The 22133-nt window shown below is 44.0% G+C and overlaps 1 protein-coding gene across 3 annotated transcripts in view; it reads left to right on the forward strand.

Moving 5' to 3' along the window:
• oser1 (oxidative stress responsive serine-rich 1) overlaps window positions 1-21440 on the forward strand; it is a 73963-nt gene extending 52523 nt beyond the window's left edge. For all 3 annotated transcript variants that reach the window (XM_038803720.1, XM_038803719.1, XM_038803718.1), the window contains 3 exons: window positions 8553-8661; window positions 15725-15844; window positions 16928-21440. In XM_038803720.1, the coding sequence (XP_038659648.1) occupies window positions 8582-8661; window positions 15725-15844; window positions 16928-17645 (918 nt within the window). In that variant the 5' untranslated portion in view covers window positions 8553-8581 and the 3' untranslated portion in view covers window positions 17646-21440. The remainder of the gene's footprint in view (window positions 1-8552; window positions 8662-15724; window positions 15845-16927) is intronic.
• Window positions 21441-22133: the final 693 nt, after the last annotated feature.

The following is a 22133-nucleotide window of genomic DNA, read 5'->3' on the forward strand; positions in this document are numbered from 1 at the left end:
TGATGGAAAACTTGATCTTTTCTAGCCTCTGGAATTCCACCAGTTTGGCCAGCTAGTCTGAGGCCTTGTGCGACGCTGCCGATCTCCATCCGAGTAGGAGTTGCTGCCGTGTTATCAGGGAGGCGAAGGCCAGGGTGTCGCTCCCCTCCCTTTTGAAGAGTTCTGGCTGATCTGACACCCCGAAGACCGTCATTAATGGGCATGGCTCCACCTTATCCCCCTCGACCTCTGACGTGGCCTTAAAGAACGTGATCCAGAATCTGATCAGCCTTGGGCAGGACCAGAATATGTGGGAGTGGTTGGCTGGACCCTCCCTGACATTGCTCACATCTGTCTTCTGCTCACAGGTGAAACCTACTCATGCATGTCCTGGTCAGATGTGCTCTGTGCATCAGGTTGATGGGGTGGTGGAATTCACTCCGTAAGATCTTGCTCCAGAGTCATCCTCCTAGCTAGAAGCCTACTTCTTCCTCATACCCCTCTCTCTCATTTCGTCCAGTGGAGCCCATACCTCAACAAGTAGTCGTCCACATTCTCTCCCCGAACCTGTCCTGCTATCACTCAGTCTGTCTAGCAGGGTGTGCCTGGGTAACTGGGGGAACGATGGAACCTCCTTGCAGAGGAATTCCTCTATCTTACAGTACTGGGGCTCATTCCCTTTCGGGAGGTGGACCTCCTGTTAGTTTCCCCCGGGGTTACCACTCTGCCGTCAACATACAGGTTTCTGACCCTCTATATTCCTTCCTCCCTTCTCCAGGTTTTATATATGGCGTCAATTAGGCCGAGATGAATCTGTGGTTTTTGCAGATAGGAGCTGTGAAGACGGACATGTCATTTAGCTTGAAATGGTGCCTAAGCTGGTTCCAGCCTCTCTGAGGCTACCATCACCGGGCTTGCCGAATACTTGGTTGGGGGGAGTGGGAGTGTGATGTTGACCAGTGCCCGCAGGGACGTTCCAAAGCCTCTTCCATCTGCATCCATTCCCTGGCTCCCCCAGCCTACCCTACACTCTTTCTATGTTTGCTGGCCAGTAGTAGAACAGGAGATTTGGCAGTGCTAAGCCCCCTTGAGCGTCACCCTCCCTGCAGGACGGTTCTTCAGACCCTGAGATTATTTCCTGCCCTCACGAAGGCGAAGATTAGTTTGCCTACCTTAGTAATAATAATAATCTTTATTATTGTCAGATGTAAGTTTACATTAATATGAAGTTACTGTGAAAAGCCCCTAGTCGCCACACTCCAGCACCTGTTGGGGTACACAGAGGGAGAATTCAGAATGTCCAATTCACCTAACAGTACGTCTTTTGGGACTTGTGGGAGGAAACTGGAACACCCGGAGGAAACCTCTGCAGTCACGGAGAACACGCAGACTCCGCACAGACAGTGACCCAAGCCGTGAATTGAACCTGGGATCGTTTTTATCGTCTGCACTCTCCCCGCCAAGGAAAGCTGGAGTGAGTCCCACCTTCGCATGTCCCCCTTGATCTCCTCCCCAGGCTAGACGGGTTCTACTTGTGGACCCAGGTTTAGTTGTAGGCTACCTGGATTCCCAGGTATCTGACCTTGGTTTGGGCCTGTTTGAACGACAGCATTCCCTGCTCTGCTTCTCCTCCCTTGGGGCTTCACCAGGTAGATTTTGCTCTTGCTCAGATCTAGTTTGTATCCCGAAAAGGCTCCAAGCTCCCTTGGGAGTTTCATAGAATGTACAGTGCAGAAGGAGGCTATTCAGCCCTTGCAAAGAGCACCCTACTCAAGCCCACCTACCTTCCCTATCCCCGTAACCCCCACTTAACCTTTTTCTTTTGGACACTAAGGGTAATTTTAACATGGCCAATCTTCCCAACCCGCACATCTTTGGACTGGGAGGAAACCGGAGCACCCGGAGGAAACCCATGCAGACACTGGGTGAGCGTGCAGACTCCGCATAGACAGTGACCCAGCCAGGCATCGAACCTGGGACGCTGGAGCTGTGAAGCAATTGTGCTAACCACTGTGCTATTGTGCTGCCCCACTTTATCTTTTCCATACTGGCTAGGGGATTTGAGATGTAAGTCATCTGCATAGAGAGAGAGAGAGAGAGATCGTGTGCAACCTGTCTCCTCTCTGAATGCTTCTCCACCCCTCTGCTGAGTGCAATGGTCAGTGGCTCAATTGCCAGAGTGAACAACAGTGGGACACCGGGCATCTGTGTAGCTAGAAATCATTTGAGCTGGTGGCATTCATCCGTACGCTCACCATGGAAGAGCTGTACAGCAGTTTCACCCACGGGTGAACACTGGCCTAAACCGTTCCAGTACCTCAGAGGTTCTTCCACTCCACCTGGCCAGGCTTTCTCTATGTTCAGGGAGATGATCACTCTGGTGTCTCCTCCCCAGGTGGGGACATGACCACATTCAGCAGGCATCTGATGTTTGCCCTTGACAAGCCCGGTCTGATCTTCCGCGATCACCTCTGGCAAGCAACTCTCCAATCGTCTCGCCAGAACCTTCACTGGAAGGTTAGCATCAGTGTTCAGGAGTGAGATGGGTCTGTATGACCCACACATCGCCGGGTCTTTGTCTTTCTTGGGATCAGTAAGACCAAGGGTATAGCATGCCGAATCGCACTTTGTTTTTAAAGCGTGCTACATTGGCCACATTGAACTCCGGTCTGCGCTTGGCCAGTGCACCCCTAATGTCCTGGCAGGCACAAATGATATGCCCTTCCCATTTGCAAGACTACCTGTTCCTCACCCAACTCTGGATTTGTGGAGTCTTACGATTTCTGCCGACAGTGGTTCCCCTGGTCTCGGCTGTTGCAGAGCGGCCTGTCGGCCCGGTCTAGCTCTGGGGATTTGGTGAAGCTACCCTCCTTTGACATGAACTCGGTTGGGCTCCCATCTTCTGTGCCCCCTAGTAGCCGGACGATCCGGAGGTTTTGGCACCGGGACAGGATCTCTTGGTCATCTAACTTGGCCTTCAGTGTCTTTTGGGTCGCCGTTGGCCTCGAACGAGGCGATCTGTTCGACTTCCTTGGACCTCCAGTTGTTGTTCCACCCTGTCCATCCTTCCACATATGGGGCCCAGTGTGGTCTCGAACTGCCGACGGACCACCTTTACTGCTTTCCTATACTTCTAGTTCTATCGAGAGAAACTCCATCAGCCTCTCCGTTGATGGCTGGGATGGTGTTAGCGACTCTGTTGGATCCTCCATGTTCGGATTCACGTTGCCAAGCGGGTCCCCTGGCTCTGAAGATGGGGTCTTTCTCTCTTTGCTTTTACTCTCATTGCAACCTGTCTGGTGGTTTGCCGGCATCCCAAATCTGATGTGTTAGCGGACCGATTGGTTTGTTTTTTTCACGGGTTTGGTGCCCGTTCATTGGGTCAAAAAGAAGTTTCCAGGCGGGAGCGACCTTTCCTGTGACAGCTCAGTTCATGGCCACCGCTGGATGTCCACATCCACAACTTCATTTAGCCTGTATTCTATTGTCTAGCATTCTAATGCTTCTCCACCCCTCCTGATTGATCTGCTTCAGCTTTCTGTTATCCCAACAATCCTCAATTGAACCATCTTAGAAACTCCTTCCAGCCTCATAGCCCACTTCACATCTTCCATTTTTGTGACTGAGCTTCTTCTCTCTCTTTCACCATCAATGGGACAGTGTGGAGCCAATACCATTCTATACTTTAAAATTCACCTCCTTTATCACCATCCTTGCTCTAGTCTGCATCCCTGTGCTTAAATGTATTTGTTATGGTGATGTAACCGTTGCTGGATAGGGTTACATTTATTGTGCCCGCCTTATTGCCCTTGAGAAGGTGACGGTAAATCGCCTCCTTGAACTGCTGCAGTTCATGTTCCATCTGTTGCACAGTATTGTGTAGGTACGCCCACAGTGCTTTAGGAATAATTCATCTACAAATATCAAATACTGTGCTTCAGATGGAACATGCTGGAAATACTCAGCAGGTCAGGCAACATCTGTGGATGAAGAGTCTTCATTAACTTGAAATATTAACTCTTCCTCTCTTTCCAGATCCTGCCTGATCTGACTTTTTCCAGCATTTTCTGCTTTTATTCCTATGCTTATCGGCCCTACTGCCTAACCTTTGTGAAGCAACTTGGGGCTCTTTGCAATGTTTAAGGAATTACAAATAAAGATTTAATGAATGGAGGAAGAGGATTGTAACTTTTAATGGGAAATGAACATGGATGCACAGCCACGTAATGTATGGAAAGAATGGGCTGGGTTTTCATCCTTGAGGTGAGTAGCAAGGTTGCCGGGAAATTTCTGTGTTAAAATACTTGAGCACCAGGGAAAAGATGCTTGATTAACGACACTAGTTCTGGGGCGGCTGTCTCACAGTTCCAGGGTCCCAAGTTCATTTCCGGCCTTGGGTAACTGTGGAGTTTGCACTTTCTCTGTTTGTCTGCGTGGGTTTCCTCCGGGTGCTCCAGTTGTGGGGGTGAGACCCATGCAGACACGGGGAGAATATGCAAACTCCATACGGAGAGGGACCCGGTGCCGGGATCAAACCCGCGTTCTTGGCACTGAGGCAGCAGTGCTACCCATTGCTGCATTGTTCTGGCAGATATTGAAATTTAATGGATTTGACTATTGAGACCAATAGTAGAAACTATTTTTTAAGTAAAGTAGAAAGTTACCAGTCATTGACCTTTTTAAAAACTTATATTTTACACCACCTATTGTCACCAGAGGGTTCATTGGTTTCCGACTGTGTTCAACAGATGAATGGGCATGGAAATACCATAGTGTGGCATAGGGGAATAGCGTGGAATAGGGGACTGAGGAGGGGGAGTTAGGGTTGGAAGGGCATTCCTTAGCATGCAGCGGACTTTTTGAACTTGTCATTTAAAAGATTCCCTCATGCAGATTATGGCTCACAGTACCTCCTGAGATGCAGTGAACCATGAGTCTTTGAAAAGCTGGCCTGTCTATGAAAAATGTGGTGGACTAGGACTTGCCTATCCCTGTTATGGAGCCAGCCAGGTTGGGAATGTGGGGTGCGAGCTCATGCACTGAACCAGTTCACTCCCTTTAGGCCCTGGGGAAAATTGGAAACCCCGGGTATAGGGTCAGAAATCATGGAATTGGATCGTGGCTGCAATCTTTCAAAATCCACAGACTGCGAAAATGAGCCCAATGTGTTTTTACAAAATACTGCCTTCAATTAAAATTGCTGTTTTCACTCTCTCCAAGAATATCTCCTTTTTTTCCGTATCTAATCTACCTGTGCATTGAGGCAGCGTGGCTAATTGCCTGAACGTTACGAATCGAATCATAGAAACATACAGCATAGAAGGACATTTGCGCGTGCTCTTTCTCCATAAGCCTGAATTATTTTTTTTTACTTGTCAGCAGTAATATTTGTGATTCCTTTGGTGGCCATTTGAAGTTCATGGAAGGAGTTACAGATATTTCAGATGCCCTGGAATTATTCTTTTATATGATTGCGATTGAAGCAAAACAGCCAGCTTAGGTGCTTTTACTCTGCTGAAATACTGCAGTACGTTTTATTGACCACATGATGGCACCAACACTTCAAAGATTATCAGAGGTTCTTTTCAAATTTGCACAACTTGTAATTATGGAATCAAAAAATAATACAGCACAGAAGGGGCAACATCCTGGGACACCCCATTAACAGCACCATGGGTGTACCTTCACAAGGGGGACTGCCACAGTTCGAGGACAGCTCACCACTACTTTCTTGAAGGCAATTAGGGATGGGAATCAATGCTGGCTTTGCCACTAATTATCACATCGATTGAACAAATTTTGTAAAAGACCATTTGATAATTGAGTCTGCACCAGTTGGTTGGGAGAAGGATTACAGTTAGTTCTGTTTCTCTGCTCTTTTGGCATTTTACTGCAAATGTTTTTCCCCCACTGTTCATCCAATTTACTTTTTGAAGGATTGACTATTTTTGAATCTCTCATCAGGCAGTCAGTGCAACCAAATCCATTTGCTGTGGAGAGGGGTTTAAGCTATCTACGGCCTCTATTTCCCAGTCACCTTAAATTGTGGCCTCTAGTTATTGACCTGGGCGAGACACCTCCACTGGGAAACCCCCAAATTGTGACAAACCCGGGTGAGAATGGATGACTGACTCCGTGTCTTTATTCAACACACCCTCTGCTGGTGGCAACAAGGTTTAATCCAACATGGTCCGCTTTCCTTTGGATACCTTTTATAGACCCAATAGTTATGTTTTTAAAAAAAGGAGCCAATGTAACCAGACTTTCTAGTGTTAAGATAGAGTCAATTTATTAACTACAAAAAGTTAAGGAGAAATGATGAAACGCCTGAATCTACAGTCTTACAGATTAGAAGTAAGAATGAAGTCCAATCATAGAATCACTACAGTGCAAAAGGAGGCCGTTTGACCCATCGAGTCTGCACTGACTTTCTAGGCCCACCCTATCCCTGTAATTCACTAACTCCATCTAACCTTTTGGACACTATAAGGGGCAATTTTAGCATGGCCAATCCACCTAATTTGCACATCTTTGGACGGTGAGGGGAAAACTGAGCACCCAGAGGAAACCCATGGGGAGAACGCACAAATACCACCCAGGGCTGAAATTGAACCCGGGTCCCTGGCACTGTGAGGCAGCAGTTCTACCTACTGTGCTACCATGCCACCCACCATAAGTAAATATAAATAAAAAGTTATGGAGACCAGTCGTTTGGTTGTGAGGTATAGATGATGAAGCATGCAACCGTTACAAATCTATTCCAGTATAGTTAGTTGACTTCCTCAGGCAATTAGTTGATTCTTCAATTCGGGTGTTCAGTTTGGTAGAGATATTTGTTCTCTTTTCAAACTGCGTTCCTGCTTGCTGGCTGGTTGACTTCCACAGTCAGCGAGAGCTTTTGGATATTTTTACAAGGACACTGCTTCTGGTACTGAATCACACAATTCAGTGCGGGAAGACTTCCAGCTACTTTTCTCACTGCGTGCGCACACAGACCAACAGAGAGAAGCAGACAGGCTGGCCCTGGGAAACTTTCAACTAACTTTTAATCCCCTTTTTTTATATATTCCAACTTGAAACCCGGAAAACACCAGTCCATTGAGAAATTACACCCAGGGTCTTTGAGATGAGGTTGTTATGTTCCTTTGGTCTTTACTAGCGATGGTAATCATTCTTTGGATTCTGTTAAAAGTACCTTGTCTGGAAATATAGGGAACAACCTTGCAGCCATTCCAGTCAGTGGCAAACTGTACATTCTCAGCCATCTTTGGGTTTATGGCCATTTTAAAATATAAAACCCTGGTCTTTTTAAAAAGTTCAATATTTCCGTGTATATCTTCCATGATTTTATTATTTTTTTTCCCCATCATAGTACTTTGGGAAAGTTTCAGCACAGATTCTCTAGGATGCTGCTAGAAATGATGAAATGTATATCCAGAGATAGACTTGAAAATATTGGTGTTCATTAGAATGGAACAATTGGATAGAATAGGACTGCTTACGGTGATTGAGGTGTGTAGAACGAAACGTCATAAATATACAATTGTATATAAAAGATTTAGGATGGAGAACAAAAACGTATTGCACATGTGGCTGTGAAATGCTACGAGAGTTAGACATCTTTGTTCTGGCCACTTTCTAGAATTCATTGGAACTCTGTCTTTCTCATGAGGGTTTCTAATCTCCATGTTCAAAGAACTCTCCTTGGAACGCTCTCGCAAGTGATTTCAACAAGAATCCATCTCCAGGGTTTCAGTCTTGCCTTTTGTGTATGCAGAGATCCCGAAGAAAAGAATCTCAAGTTTCGCCTTCCAAGCACAATTTCAGATTATCAGCTGTGCCAAACAAAACACCACTCTGCTCCAAAGGGTACTTTCAGCTGGCCTCTCAGATCTTCAGGCCTTCTCTTGAGCCCACTTTGCTTCACAAAGCCTGTGCTAGTGCTCTCGCTCCCTCCTCCTCCGACTCCGACTCCGCAATGGCACTTCTCTTCAGGTCACTTGACTAGTTTTGCACTTTCTTTTTTCCATTCTGTGCTTGTGCACGGGGAACCACTTGAAAATGGACAAACTGTGCATGTGCGGCCCTTTCCCAGCTGACAATTGTGCAGAAGTCCCGAAACCCACTGGGAACTGTGGTTCTCAAACTCGATATAGACTCGAGGTAAAGTATTGGAGTTGTGTTACAATGTCCTGGGGAGGATCTGAGCTGCTGGAAAGGGGACACAGCATGACATCTGAATGGCAGTCATACAGATCAGGTCTGAAAATCAATAATTAATAAATCTTAAGTTCTCGGAAGAGGTTGCGAGATCAGTTTCTTTTTTATCCATACTCTCCATGTGTTTGGCAGGAAAGATAACTATCTTGCCAAGTTCGACTTTGACTAACTTAAAATTTATTTTCAGTGTTTTGAATTTAACTAGGTAGGGGATTAATAGATTTGTTTTGGAATCTGTGTAACATTTTTTTCAAGTGCTTTATGGAAGTCTGTTGAAAATGCAAAACACATATTTTTCGAGCAAAGTCTGAATTGCTCCAAAATTGATGGTGTGCGTGTGTTCTCTGTTCCAGATAGCATCTCCCAAGCTGTTTGCCCCAACATGGAATCAGAGAGCAAAGGTGGTGAGGATGATGAGAGCCTGCAGATGGCATTCAAAAAACTTAAAGTGGACTCTGAGCGGTAAGTACAAATGGCAGTGATGCTAGATATCTCATCATCTGCTAATGTCAGGGATTCTGAAATGGAGATGCAATACAGAAACAATCAAGTATCTGGAGTAGAGAGTCAAATCATGTGGAGGGAGATGGCTGTCGTAGTGAATGCCGTCTTTTTTATTTGGGGTGTCACTGGCTGGGCCAGCATTTGTTGCCCTTGAACCGAGTGTCAACCACATTGCTGTGGATCTGGAGTCTCATATAAGCCAGACCAGGTAAGAATGGAAAATTTCCTTCCCTAAAGGACGTTAGTAAACCAGATGAGTTTTTCAACAATTGACAGTGGTTTCATGGTCATCGATAAACGTTAAATTCCAGATTTCTTTTAAATTCCGTTTCACCAACAGCCATGGTGGGATTCGAGCCCAGGTCCCCAGCGCATAATAATAATAATGTTTATTATTGTCACAAGTAGGCTTACAGTAACACTGCAATGAAGTTACTGTGAAAATCCCCTAATCGCCACACTCTGGCACCGGGTACACCGAGGGAGAATTCAGAATGTCCAATTGACCTAACAGGCACTTGTGGGAGGAAACCGGAGCACCCGGAAGGAACCCACGGGGAGAATGTGCAGACTCCACACAAACAGTGACCCAAGCGGGAATTGAACCTGGGACCCTGGCGCTGTGAAGCAACATTCCTAACTACTGTGCTACCTGTACCCTGGGTGTCTGGATTATCAGTTGTGAAACAATACCAAAACCACTGCCTCCCTGACCTTCAGGATTCCTTTGCTCCCTGCCTATCACAAGATAGCCCAGGTGATGTGTAACATTTCCTATATGCCAGAGGGGAGTTTGGCTACTTGAGTCTTAAAAATGTGCCAGATTGGGCACCATCAGGTTGCTCGAGGAAAGGCCAAGACGGAGTAGGATACAAGACCTACTTAAATGACAGCACTGGAGGTAGCAGTCAAATTAGTTGCTATCTTGGTTGTGCAATGTTATGGATTGTGATCTGAAGGATGAACTATTTTCAGGTGAAGAATCGGAGACTTACTTGAGGGAGGCGAACATATTAGTTATGGTAGCTTCCTGACCACACTCTTCCATCCTAGAGTTCTTTACAGTGCAAGATAAAAGTTTAATTACCTCGGCAGAGCAGCCACGGTAAGCTACCCACTCTCTTTTCCTTTGCGGTCCATATGTCTGTAGAGAGCCTTCATTTATTATCCTCTCAATAATCTTCATTTCTCCATACCATCCCTTTGTGCTATCTCATTGCTTTCATTCCATTCCATTTCATTGTCATCTTTCTGCCATCTCTGGGCCCTACCATTGCGCTATACGAGTGCTCAAGTTCTCAAAGAAATTCACAATGGGCTGATTGATTTTCCCAAGCTCCATTAGCACACGTCACAAGCAGGAGTAGACCCCACGGCCCATTGAGCCTGCCCATCATTTAATATGAGTGTGGCTGATCTTTGGCTTCAACTCAATTTTCCTGCCCACTCCCAATTTTCCTGCCCACTCCCCATATCCCTTAATTTCCTTTTGAGACTAAAAATCTGTCTTTTGCATCCTTCTTTCATTAGTTGAGGCCAAAACATTGTGAATTAATTAGATATACCTCTTGGGGTTCAAGGGATCAAGGTTTGACCTTGATGATCAACCATGATCTTAATGAATGGTGGAGCAAGCTCAAAGGGCTGAATGGCCTCCTGCTTCTGTTTTCTATTTATGTTTGAATTATGGAGCATCCACAACTCTCTGGTAGAGAATTCTAAAGATTTACAACCCTTTGAGTGAACTAATTTCTCCCCATCTCAGTTCTAAATGATTACCCTTAATCCTGAGACTGTGACCGATGTTTTAAACTCCACAGCCAGCAGAAACAATTTGTCCACCGTATCAAGTTCCTTCAGAATTTTCAATTAGTTCATCTCTCTCCAGAGCATATTTTGGCCAAATTTACTTAGTCTTTCATCACAGGACAACCTCTTCAACCCAGGGACCAATCTAATGGTTGCTGTATCACCTCCAGTGCAAGTATGCCCTTTTCTTAAATATAGAGACCAAAACTGCGCACAGTTCTCCACATATGGTCTCCCCAATTGCAGCAAGACTTTATATTTTTATTTCAATGCCCTTGCAATAAAAGCAAACATGTTATTTCCCATCCGAATTACTTGCTGCACTTGCAGGCTAGCTTTCTATCACTTTTATATGAGCATACCCAAGTCTCTTTGAACACCAAAACCCGAACAGGCACCAGAAGTGTGTTGACTAGGGGATTTTCACAGTAACTTCATTGCAGTGTTAATGCATGCCTACTTGTGACACTAATAAAGATTATTATTAATTTTGCTTTTCTATTTTCGCAACCAAACTGAATAACTTCACAATTCCCCCTGCATTATACTCCTCCTGACATCTCATTGGTCTCTCACTTGCCTATATCTCTTTGCAGTCTCTCAGTCCTCCCCACAACTTATTTTCCCACCTAGCTTCGATACATTACCCCCTGTCTCTTCATCTAAGTCGTTTAATATAGATTGTAAATAGCTGAGGCCCCAGCACTGAACTTTGCAGGACTCCACTACTCACTGCCTGCCAACTTGGAAAAACCCCATTTATGCCCATGTTCTGCTTTATATTTGTTAACCAATCCTCTATTCATGCTAAAATATCACCTCTAACTCCATGAGCACAATCTTGCCATTTGTGTAGCATCTTATTAAATGCCATTTTGAAATCCAGCTATAGTGCATCTACTAGTTTCTTTGACTGCCTTATTAGTTACATCTGTTGCTCGTTGTGTTCTCTCTTTAATTGGCTCTGTTTATGGCGGTTAATATGGTCGCCTTCCTTAATTCTAATTTTGTTTGCTCAAGAGTCACCAAGTATCTTTCGATACCGCCACACGGTTCAAAACCAAATACTGATCAAAGACTCGATGCACCAGTTAGTAAGTTCGAAATCAATGCTAATTTATTTACACACACAGTCAAATAGACTCATGCACAAAACTCTACCACCTAAACTATCACTACTACTAAAGCCTATACTTAGCTTCGGGTGCCCACTCAGTCAGAGGAACAATGGCCGTTGTCCGGTTCTCAGGCTGCTGGGATCGAGCTGGTATGGAATAGTAGCTAGGAGCGTCTGTCTCGTAGCGTGCGTTGACTTTGCACTTACTTGTTCTGGTGCAGCTGCTAGGCAGGTCTCTCCTCACTGAGGGCCAAGGCCAAGAGAACGATTCTCTCTTGGGGCTTCTTATACGCCAAGAGGGCTTTGCGCGCTTTTGGGCGGGGCTTGAACCTGGTCCCAATTAATTGGACCGTATCTTGATCATCGGTATCGATTTCCTCCAATAAAGGGGTGGGTGTCCTGATTGCTGGGTGTGTCCTAGGTGGCTGTTGGCCTGCTTTGTTCTTGTCTCCTCTGGCGCCAGAGTGTCTGCTTTAGTATCGTTTACCTAAATGTTGCTCTTTTGTCCCTGGAGATGGCTGATTAGTATGTAATGGCTTTGCAGTATCGGTCTTGTCTGGGAGCTACAGCTCCAATCAACAGACAAACCTTGCACCTGCTTGCTTTCTCAGCATTGTCCATTTTCTCTGCATTCTTTGCAAAGTGTCCATTTTGTAATCGGGTCGTGGCCATCACAGATGGCTACACATCTTGAAGGATTTCCCTTTAGTAAAACCATGTTGACTTGTTATAATCATACTATGTTTTTTTCTAAGTGCATTGTTAAAACTTCCTTATTAATAGATTTCAGCATTTTCCCAACAACTGAGGGTAACTGGCCTTCTATTTTTGGTATGAAACTTGTATATTTTACTGTGAAGACAGGCACAAAATATTTGTTCAATGCCTCTGCCATTTCTTCATTCCCATTGATAATTTCTCCTGTCTCTGCTTCTAAGGAACCAATGTTTACTTTAGCTGCTTTCTTCCTCTTCATATACTTATAATTTAGGATCTTTTATATTTCTGGCTAGTTTACTTTTTTTTTTCTTTTATCAACCTTTGGTGGTCCTTTGCTGGTTCCTAAAACACTCCCAATCTTCAGACTTGCTAATGTATCAATGTTCTTTGCAACATTGTTAATGTTTTTAAAAATTTACTACTATCCTTAACTTTGAGTGTGTCATGGATGTCTCTATCTTGCCAAGTTTTTGTTTTTCAATGAAATGTATTCTTGTTGAAGATCTTGAATTGTTTATTTACATGTTTCCTGCTGGAGGTTTACTTACCTCCAAACCGTTTAACCTATTTATTCAGTTAACGTTGGCCAGTTCTTCCCTCGTATCTTTGTTATTGGTTTTTCTAAAGATTCCTGTTTGCGATTATGTCACTTAAATTAAACAAACGCAACATGGAATTCAGTGGTATTATGATCACTATTTCCCAGTGGCTCTTTCACTGCTACATTACTAACCTGCTTCATTACACAATACTAGATCTATGATAGCTTAATCTCTCAGTTCCACAACTAATTGCTCCAAGGAACTGTTTCAAAAACATTCCATAAATTCATCTTCTAGACCACTCTTAGTAACTTGATCATTCTAGTCCATATAAAGATTGGATTTCCTTTGTTACAAGCTTCAATAATTTATTGTTTAATGCTCCGCCCAGCAGTATAACTACTGTTGGGGAAGTGCTGTAAACTACTCTGTTTTCCAACCTTTGTTATTCATAGTTTCCATCATTCTCATTCTATTTCATGACCTGAGGCCAGATCCTTTCTCAGTAGTGTCCTTGTTATCTTTTGCCATCAGGATCTCCTTTACAATTCTGTCTGTTTTTTCCAAAATGTTGTGGATCCTGGAGTATTTATTTCCTATCCTTAATCACCTTGTAACCATGTTTTTGTAATTGCGATTAAATCATTTAACTCTATTTATGCCACTAGTTCAGGGGCTAGTTTAGCACAGTGGGCTAAACAGCTGGCTTGTAATGCAGAACAAGGCAAGCAGCGTGGGTTCAATTCCTGTACCGGCCTCCCCGAACAGGCGCTGGAATGTGGCAACGAGCGGCTTTTCACAGTAACTTCTGTCCGTGTACCCGAACAGGTGCCGGAGTGTCGTGGCGACTAGAGGGTTTTCACAGTAACTTCATTGCAGTATTAATATAAGCCTACTTGTGACAACAGAAAATGGAAGAAGCTCTCCTCTGATTTGGCACCAAAACCATGCTTGCCGTCCGGTATAAGTACAAGGGGCAGCAGGGTAGCATGGTGGTTAGCATAAATGCTTCACAGCTCCAGGGTCCCAGGTTCGATTCCCGGCTGGGTCACTGTCTGTGTGGAGTCTGCACGTCCTCCCCCTGTGTGCGTGGGTTTCCTCCGGGTGCTCCGGTTCCCTCCCACAGTCCAAAGATGTGCGGGTTAGGTGGATTGGCCATGCTAAATTGCCTGTAGTGTCCTAATAAATGTAAGGTTAAGGGGGGGGTTGTTGGGTTACGGGTATAGGGTGGATACGTGGGTTTGAGTAGGGTGATCATGGCTCGGCACAACATTGAGGGCCGAAGGGCCTCTTCTGTGCTGTACTGTTCTATGTTCTAAGGCATGTGACCTGCTCACTGCTGCCGTTTATGGTTGGAAGAGTAGGGGCTGGTTTAGCACAGCGGCCTAAACAGCTGACTTGTAATGCAGAACAATGCCAGCAGCGCAGGTTCAATTCCCGTACCAGCCTCCCTGAACAGGCGCCAGAATGTGGCGACTAGGGGCTTTTCACAGTAACTTCATTGAAGCCTACTTGTGACAATAAGCGATTATGACTGAACACAGCCTCATTTAGTTCTCATTTAAAAGCTAGCAATGGCCCCCATTCTCAATTTAAATACTGGTAATGGCTGCGAGTGCTTACCTCACGATCGGGGCCCCCAAGGGAACTTCACGATCCTCCCGACACCCACCTGCGGGTCACGATCAGCATTTTGAAAAATCCTGCATTGAACCACATGTTTAGTTCCTTAAACTGCTTTACCCTGTGTTAGTTTGCTTGTGGCTCAGACAACAATCCAGAAATGATTGCCTTTGATGTTGTACGTTTTAATTTGGTCCCTAATATCCTTAAATTCTCTTGAGTAAAACTAGGAATGGTGTTCTGCTATGATACTGGTTCCCACGTTACCAAAATAACCGGTTCCTAACTGCACCGAGATGTCCTTGACCCTGGTACTGGGCAGGCAATGCAACCTTTTGGTGGGTTCTTGGTCACAGCTGCAGAGAACATATTTATCCCCTTAACTATGCGTCTCCTATCACTGCAACATTCCTCTTTGCACATTTGCCCTCTTTGAATGACGTCCTTCACCATGATGCCATGGCCAATCTGTTCATCCATCTTGCAGTCCTCCTCATCCATGAAGGTAGCAAGCGTGGACTTTCTGCAACGCTACATGCTGATTCCCCTTACCTACCTGATTCACAATCACCCACACTTGTTCCTGACCATTGAGCAACACCCAAGGGGTATGACTGCCTCCTCATACAAAGTCTTAACCCTCCCTAATGCCCTGCAATGTCTGCAACTCAGACTCCAGCTCAGCAATTCTGAGCCAAAGTTGCCTAAGCTGCTGACACTTACTGGAGTTATGATTGTTCCAGGATTGCAGTGCATTCCACAGATTTCCACATGCTGCCAGCCACAGCACACCATTAGCCCTGCTGTATCTGCCCAACCTTATTTATTTAATTTATCTTCTTGGTCAATAATTTGCACCGATAAAGTAATCAAAAGTTGCACTTAGCTTGGAAACTAGGAAGAAAACTCAACTAGGATGAAAGCTCAACAACTCCTGGAGGCTGGACAAAAAGTACAGAAAAGCGCATCTCTTTGCTCCTGTGCACTGAATTCCCAACTGTACTCTCTGCCTACGTTTCAATTCAGCGGAGACTCCTCTCTACAGGGATATCATTTTCAGTGGCAGTAAAAGGATTAATAGTTCATGATTCTCGATTTATTTCCGTCTTTGGTGAACAGGATTTGCCTTTGGAAGTTTGTGTTGAACACGAAAGAAAGCATTTGGATGTGCTGGAATTTTAACATTGCTTTTTTATGTGTTTCTTATCAGTGCTGCACCTGCATCAGTCCGCATAAATACCGAAACGACAACTTCAAGGACATGCGTGCGAGGCAGTCCCGATGGAGCTAAACCGAGGACAACGTGTGCTTCCAAAGAAAGCTGGCACGGGTAAGCAAACTGATAATTATTTTCTTAATCAGTGCTTCTACATTCTGCCTGAAGTTTTTGAAAACCTACCATTAGACTGGCCGATCTAGTCTGTGGTTCTTTAATGTTCCAAATCCCCATGATCGACTGATGGGTGGCTAATGTTTGGGGGAGAAAACGTTCGAACTGAAAAAGGGCGGCACAATATCACAATGGTTAGCGCTGTTGCCTCGGCGCCAGGGACCAGGGTTCTATTCCCGGCTTGTGTCACTGTCTGTGCGGACTCTGCACGTTCTCCCCGTGTCTGCGTGGGTTTCCTCTGGGTGCTCTTTTTTTTTTTTAATCATCATCTTTATTGTCACAAGTAGGCTTACATTAACAGTAAAAGCCCTGGTCGCCACTGTGAAAAGCCCCTGGTTGCCACATTCCGGCGCCTGTTCGGGTATACAGCAGGAGAATTCAGAATGTCCCCATTACCTAAGTACACGTCTTTCGGGACTTGTGGGAGGAAACTCGCGCGGACAATGTAAGCCTACTTGTGACGCTAATAAAGATTATTATTGTTATAAAGTGAATATTTTCACTGCGTTTTAAGGAGTTTAAGTTTAAGGAGTAAGAAAGCCGAAGGTGAGCCATCTTCTAAAACGTATGCCACCTTCCGGGCCAATGCAGAGCAACAATGACTGGTGATGCCTTCATCAGTGTAGCCTGCCTTAACTGATGGAATGTTTTGTCCTGTCGCCCATGACCATTTATAGGTTCAATCTCCAGCTCCGAGCTTGAGCACATAATGGAGGCTGACTTTCACTGTGTTAGAGATATCACCCTTCAGGTGAGACAATTCACTGATGTACCACCTCTCTGTTCAAGGATATGTTAAAAGTAGCAAAACAGTGATAGCATCAAATAAGTGAAACATTTATCCTTCTATACAGCTTTCTTGTGCAGGTTTGCCACTATACTGTTGTGTTTTTCATGTTTCCTAGCCCAATAAGAGCAGACATTTGAGATTTTAAGACTTTGCAATTTTCACCCACTGTTCTAAAATACCTTTTTTCTCTCTTCTCTATCTTCTCATCTGCACATGGGAAACCGAATATACAGTTCTACCAGAAAACCAGCACGGGGTGCCATCAGAACACAGCGAAGACGGCGCTCAAAATCACCAATTCTTCATCCTCCTAAATTTACCTATTGCAGTTCTGCAGCTCCTGCAGCCAGTTGTCAGGTGAAACACAGCAACCAAACAGAGGCTTACCAAGGCCTGTCTGTCCAACCTCCAAAAGAGTGCTGCAAAGCCAGACAGCCAGAAGCCGTGTTCGGTGCTAAGGTTCCTACCGTCTTCTCACTGGAATCATCAGAAGAGTCTGCTGGTGGCAGTGGCACTGAATCCCGCAGCAACTCCCCACACGAGTCTCCGAAACTAGCGGTGGCAGGAGCACTGGAGTCGAGTCAGGTGGCCAAGAACACCTCCGATTTCCAATCCCTCTCGCAGCTTCACCTGACCGATCCATGCCACTGCTCACCGAAGGAGAAAGAGTGCTGCTGCAAGCGATGGCAAGACGTTGAGGTGTACTCCTTCACTGGGCTCCGCAGCGTCATATCGGAGTGCGAAATAGCCACAGCCGAGGCAAGCCGCCACACGACGCCTCGCAGAAGAACTCAGACGGGCTCCAGGGTCTCTGGTTCCCCGCGTTCCTGCTCCGAGGAAGCCAGGACATTTGTCGAAGACATCACAATCGAAGACCTTTCGGGATATATGGAATATTACCTGTACATCCCAAAGAAAATGTCACACATGGCAGAAATGATGTACACTTAAGAGAAAGATCTGATACTCAGTGGCTGATTATTTTCAAACTAATGTGACTGGAATGAGAACAGGCAAAAGGAATGCTGGCTTAAAGGAATTATGCAAGACCTAATTTTGATTTGGTGATTCTTTAAAATATTTCTGCACCCCCGCTCCCCTCACTCTTTTTGTTTGCCCTTGATGTAGTTTGGAGGTTTTGTGTAAGACGCAAGTAAAAACATGAAGCTGTTAGACTAATGTGTTTTTTTTAAAAGAGCACGGGCTTAAGATGTCTACGGCTAACTGTTTACATAATAAAGTCAGCAAGCAACTTGATTAGCAAAGTTTATTGCATTCACGCAAAACATTCATAGCAGGCAGATGACTTGTTTAACTTTTAAAAAAGGAATGGGTAGTGGGAAGTTCCCTGACTGCCTGAGTGTGCATTTTCCTCTAACAGGAAAACATCTTAAAATCCCTTGGTTTAGAACTTTAAAGCTGCATTGCTGTATAATTTAAATCTAGGTGGTCCTAAGAGAACTAAGCCTGTATGACAGCCATTTCTGATGTCGCATTTTCCTGTAAGTATTAAGTTGTGGTGCCCAAGCCTTGTCGCCTTCACTCTTCTCTGCGCAATGTGTTTTTTTTTCTTAATTGAGAAGGGAGGTAAGGAATGAGTATAGCCTGGTTCTAATTTATTTACAGAAGTTGGGTCTCTTCTTCGGTAGGTTAAACTCTGAAGCTTTCTAAACATTGCACAAGACTTTGCACATTTTTCAGCAACTCTTAGTATTTCTACCACCCGTGCCATATATGCTCCTTTGACCTTTTACAGCATGCAGACCAAATGTTACAGTTTCAACCGAGCTGTGCTTGACCAGAGGCTTCCAAAAATGGCAAACTGCTTTGAGCCCGATGCCATCTCTTAAGTATGGGTGAGGAGTGGGGGGCATTCGTACCACATTAACACATTGGGAGTAGGTGGTTTAAAGAAGAGCTTACCTAACTTCTTGGCATTTCAATGCTCTGCATAAAGTAAGCTGGAGCCGCTCAAAGGAGGACTCCTGATCAAATCTATTTTGTGATGGATTAAGCGACTATAATGGCTAAATTAAAAGAAATAATTGTTTTAGTATCTGTTGGGCTGTGAATTTTTTCTTAGTGTACACATGGGTGGTACAAATAGACAAAGATAAGTTTTTAGCCATCAATTAAATGTCCCACGTATATTGGTGTTGATTTGTATAATTCTGAGATCCCTAGAACATCTCCATTATGGAGTCTCTTTTAGCCAAGCTGAACTCAGGAAAAAAAAATTCACTTTGCCACAGCTCACCAATCAAACCATAGAATAGCTTGCAACTGTTGCGTGGCTGTGAATTAAAATATTGTCTCTTCCTATCTGACACTTGAATTTAAACCCAACACCATCTTTGGATGAAGACGATCTGCATCCCTCATAGTGACAATGTGAAATGAGGCTAACTGGCTTCCAACAGATCCTGCTCAATGTTTAACCAAGTGTCTCCAACAGTACCAGTAAAATGGCTGTTGTCAAAATTCAGTGAGAAACCTTTTTCATGGTGAGGTGAAGCATAATGTTGGGGGCAATGGAAAATGATTTATTTTTTTATAGTCCCTCCTTTTTTTCTTCCCACGCCCACTACCGGTAACCTTGACATGGCTGACTGGAGAGGCTCTGATTGAGTTGCATGCTAATTCACTAGTAATAACTAATAATTTGCAGAATAAATATTGAGGCTGTGCAAATCTCGGCAACAAGAATGACAGGATTGCTATCTTAATTAAGAGGGTTATATACTCATGATCTGCATTAATAATATTAGTGTTACTTTAATCTCTTTATTTTTATATATATATTATATATATATAAATTTATTGGAGTGCTTATCCATTTTGCTATCTATCTTTGCTAGCATCAGCTTATTCCTTGTGTCAGAGGAGGTTAACAAGTGTATTAATACCTTGACAGCCACTACAGCTTTGATTTGGGATTTGTTAACCAGGTGTTATTGGATAGATACTGTAACTTGCAAATTACCTGATCTAATCTGTGCCCTTCAATTTTTTTGAAGAGCTTGTTGTTGATGTTTTCTGCTCTGGTTAAGTTATTGAGTCCAGAGCAACAAAGTAAAGAATGAATGTCCCTGGATTGACTCCTCATCTGCTGGGTTGGATACTCTCAGCTGAATTGACGATGAAAATGCTGTGGTTGGTTCTATTACTCCTCTAGTTTGTATTTCTATTTCTTTGTGTAATGCAACCATGGGCGACTGGATTATAAAGGCGATGGGGATTATTCAATAATTTGCCAGAGTTGAAATTTTAAGGAAGTGATCTAATTTGGAATTTTGTCCAGCCAGTCTGTTTAGGTTTGTAACTTCTGGCAGTTTGAGCTGAGTCAGTTGAATTAACTGTTCCAATTTCCTGTTAAAGCTAAATTGAAGCAAGGATAAGGAGTGTGTCTATAAAGCCATCTCTTCTGATGGCTCAAAAGTCGAGTTAAACATAGGGACAATTCTGATGTAGTCTTGAATACTCTGTGGGACTATACATAGTTCACTATTACACTAATATAAACTGAATTCACGTCCTTTTGAATGGACAAGCCGGATTTGGCTGTGGGGAAAGTCTTTGGAGGCACAAACGTTCGAAACTAACGTTGCGTTTTTGAATAAACTTCACACTTCTTCGTTCGGTGGCCTTGTTTGATCTTAATTGAAGTGGTAGCTTGACTGAAATCCTAGGCTTGTGTTTGACCAGAGCTGCTGAGGTTTCTGTTGCACTGCTGGGTGGTGGTTTGACCACTTATTAGGGTGAAACTTGTTTTTTTGCAGAGAAAAGAGGAATATTGTACCGTAATGCAGCTTTAATGTTTTTAAACACCCTGGACATGTGTCTCAGTAACCAGGTTGGCATATATTTTCCACTAGGTTTCTCTGAAAAGGCAGCAGGGTGGTTTGATGCAACCAAGTTGCTTGTGAGGGCCGCTCCAGGGGGCAGTTCAGTCAACCAGAATATAGCCATCCTTGAATTCTAGATTGAAAACCATGTTATCACTAATAATAATTGTAACTTTATATAAGTTCACCATATGTGGTTACAGTGCCCATACACATCCTGTTCCTTCTGGAAGCTGTTGGTTATTTAAAAATAAAACATCAGCATGATAAACACTACATTCAAACAATGTGCCAAATTACTCCTAAGAGTGCAAACTAATTTAGGAAAACAGGTTTTAACAGAGGCGGTAGTGGCAGGGATGTGAGGTGCAAATGGGCTTTAAACACATCAATTGCAAAGTGATCAGGGATAGAAACTGCCAGTAAAATACCCTTAACTTTTTTTTTTGAAAATGTAATCACAACTTCATAGAGCAATTTTAATGATGTGTGCTAACTGAGCCTGCAATCCATTGAAATTAGCGAACTGCTTCCCTCTTGCTACGTGCTTTGAAAATTTGCATTGTGGTAGATAGATTTCAGTTCTGCGATGCTGTACTAATCATTTCCATCCCCAGGTGATGCTGTTTGCAAAGTATTTGCATTGTGCACAACATGTATATTCATCCCAAGCGAAGTGGGGCCTCAACTTGAAAGGTAGATTCCGGAATTTGCACTTTTCCAAGAGTGCAGTAAAACTTTGCCGAGATCCCATTTAAGAAAAATTGCAACAATTCTCATGACGAAGCTATTAAGGATTGATGTATAAAATGTTCACTGTAGAGATTGCAGTGTAACATCCTCTGAATTGTACAAAATGTGTAATATTATCTGAATTATAAAATTTGCTGCTTATTGTTCAGTGTTTGATTTGAGAGTTTTATTTTTAATTCCTTTCCCATATCTGCCCACTCCTACATACTGTACTTGGATCTATAAATTCCATTGATCGTGGTCCCTCATTGACAGAAATATTATAGGTTCATTAGAGCAGTGCTTCTCAAAGTGTGGTACGCGTACCGGCACCGGTACGCGAGCCATCGTCTGCCGGTACGTGGAGTGTTTCCAGAAAAGAAAGAGACAGTAATCCTGGATTGGCTTGTTTCGCTCACCGGTCCCTGGCACATTGAAAAAGAAACTGCCGGTCCGACACATCAAATAGAACATAGAACATAGAACAGTACAGCACAGAACAGGCCCTTCGGCCCTCGATGTTGTGCCGAGCAATGATCACCCTAATTAAACCCACGTAACCCATATACCCGTAACCCAACAATCCCCCCATTAACCTTACACTACGGGCAATTTATCATGGCCAATCCACCTAACCCGCACATCTTTGGTTGAGAAGCACTGCATTAGAGTATAAAGGTTCTTGCTGTTAACCACAAAGTCATCCCCCTGTTTACTGACCTTTCAGATAGAATCTGGAACCTGTGTTATTTAACCATATGCTTGCCTTTTACCACACACCAATGTTGTGCTGAGGGGAATGTTTGTGATGGAGGGTATAGTTATTCTGCAAGATGGACTTTGAAGTAGATGGGAGAATCTT

Source organism: Scyliorhinus canicula, chromosome 7 (assembly GCF_902713615.1).
Source record: "Scyliorhinus canicula chromosome 7, sScyCan1.1, whole genome shotgun sequence".
Classification (NCBI taxonomy): Eukaryota; Metazoa; Chordata; class Chondrichthyes; order Carcharhiniformes; family Scyliorhinidae; genus Scyliorhinus; species Scyliorhinus canicula.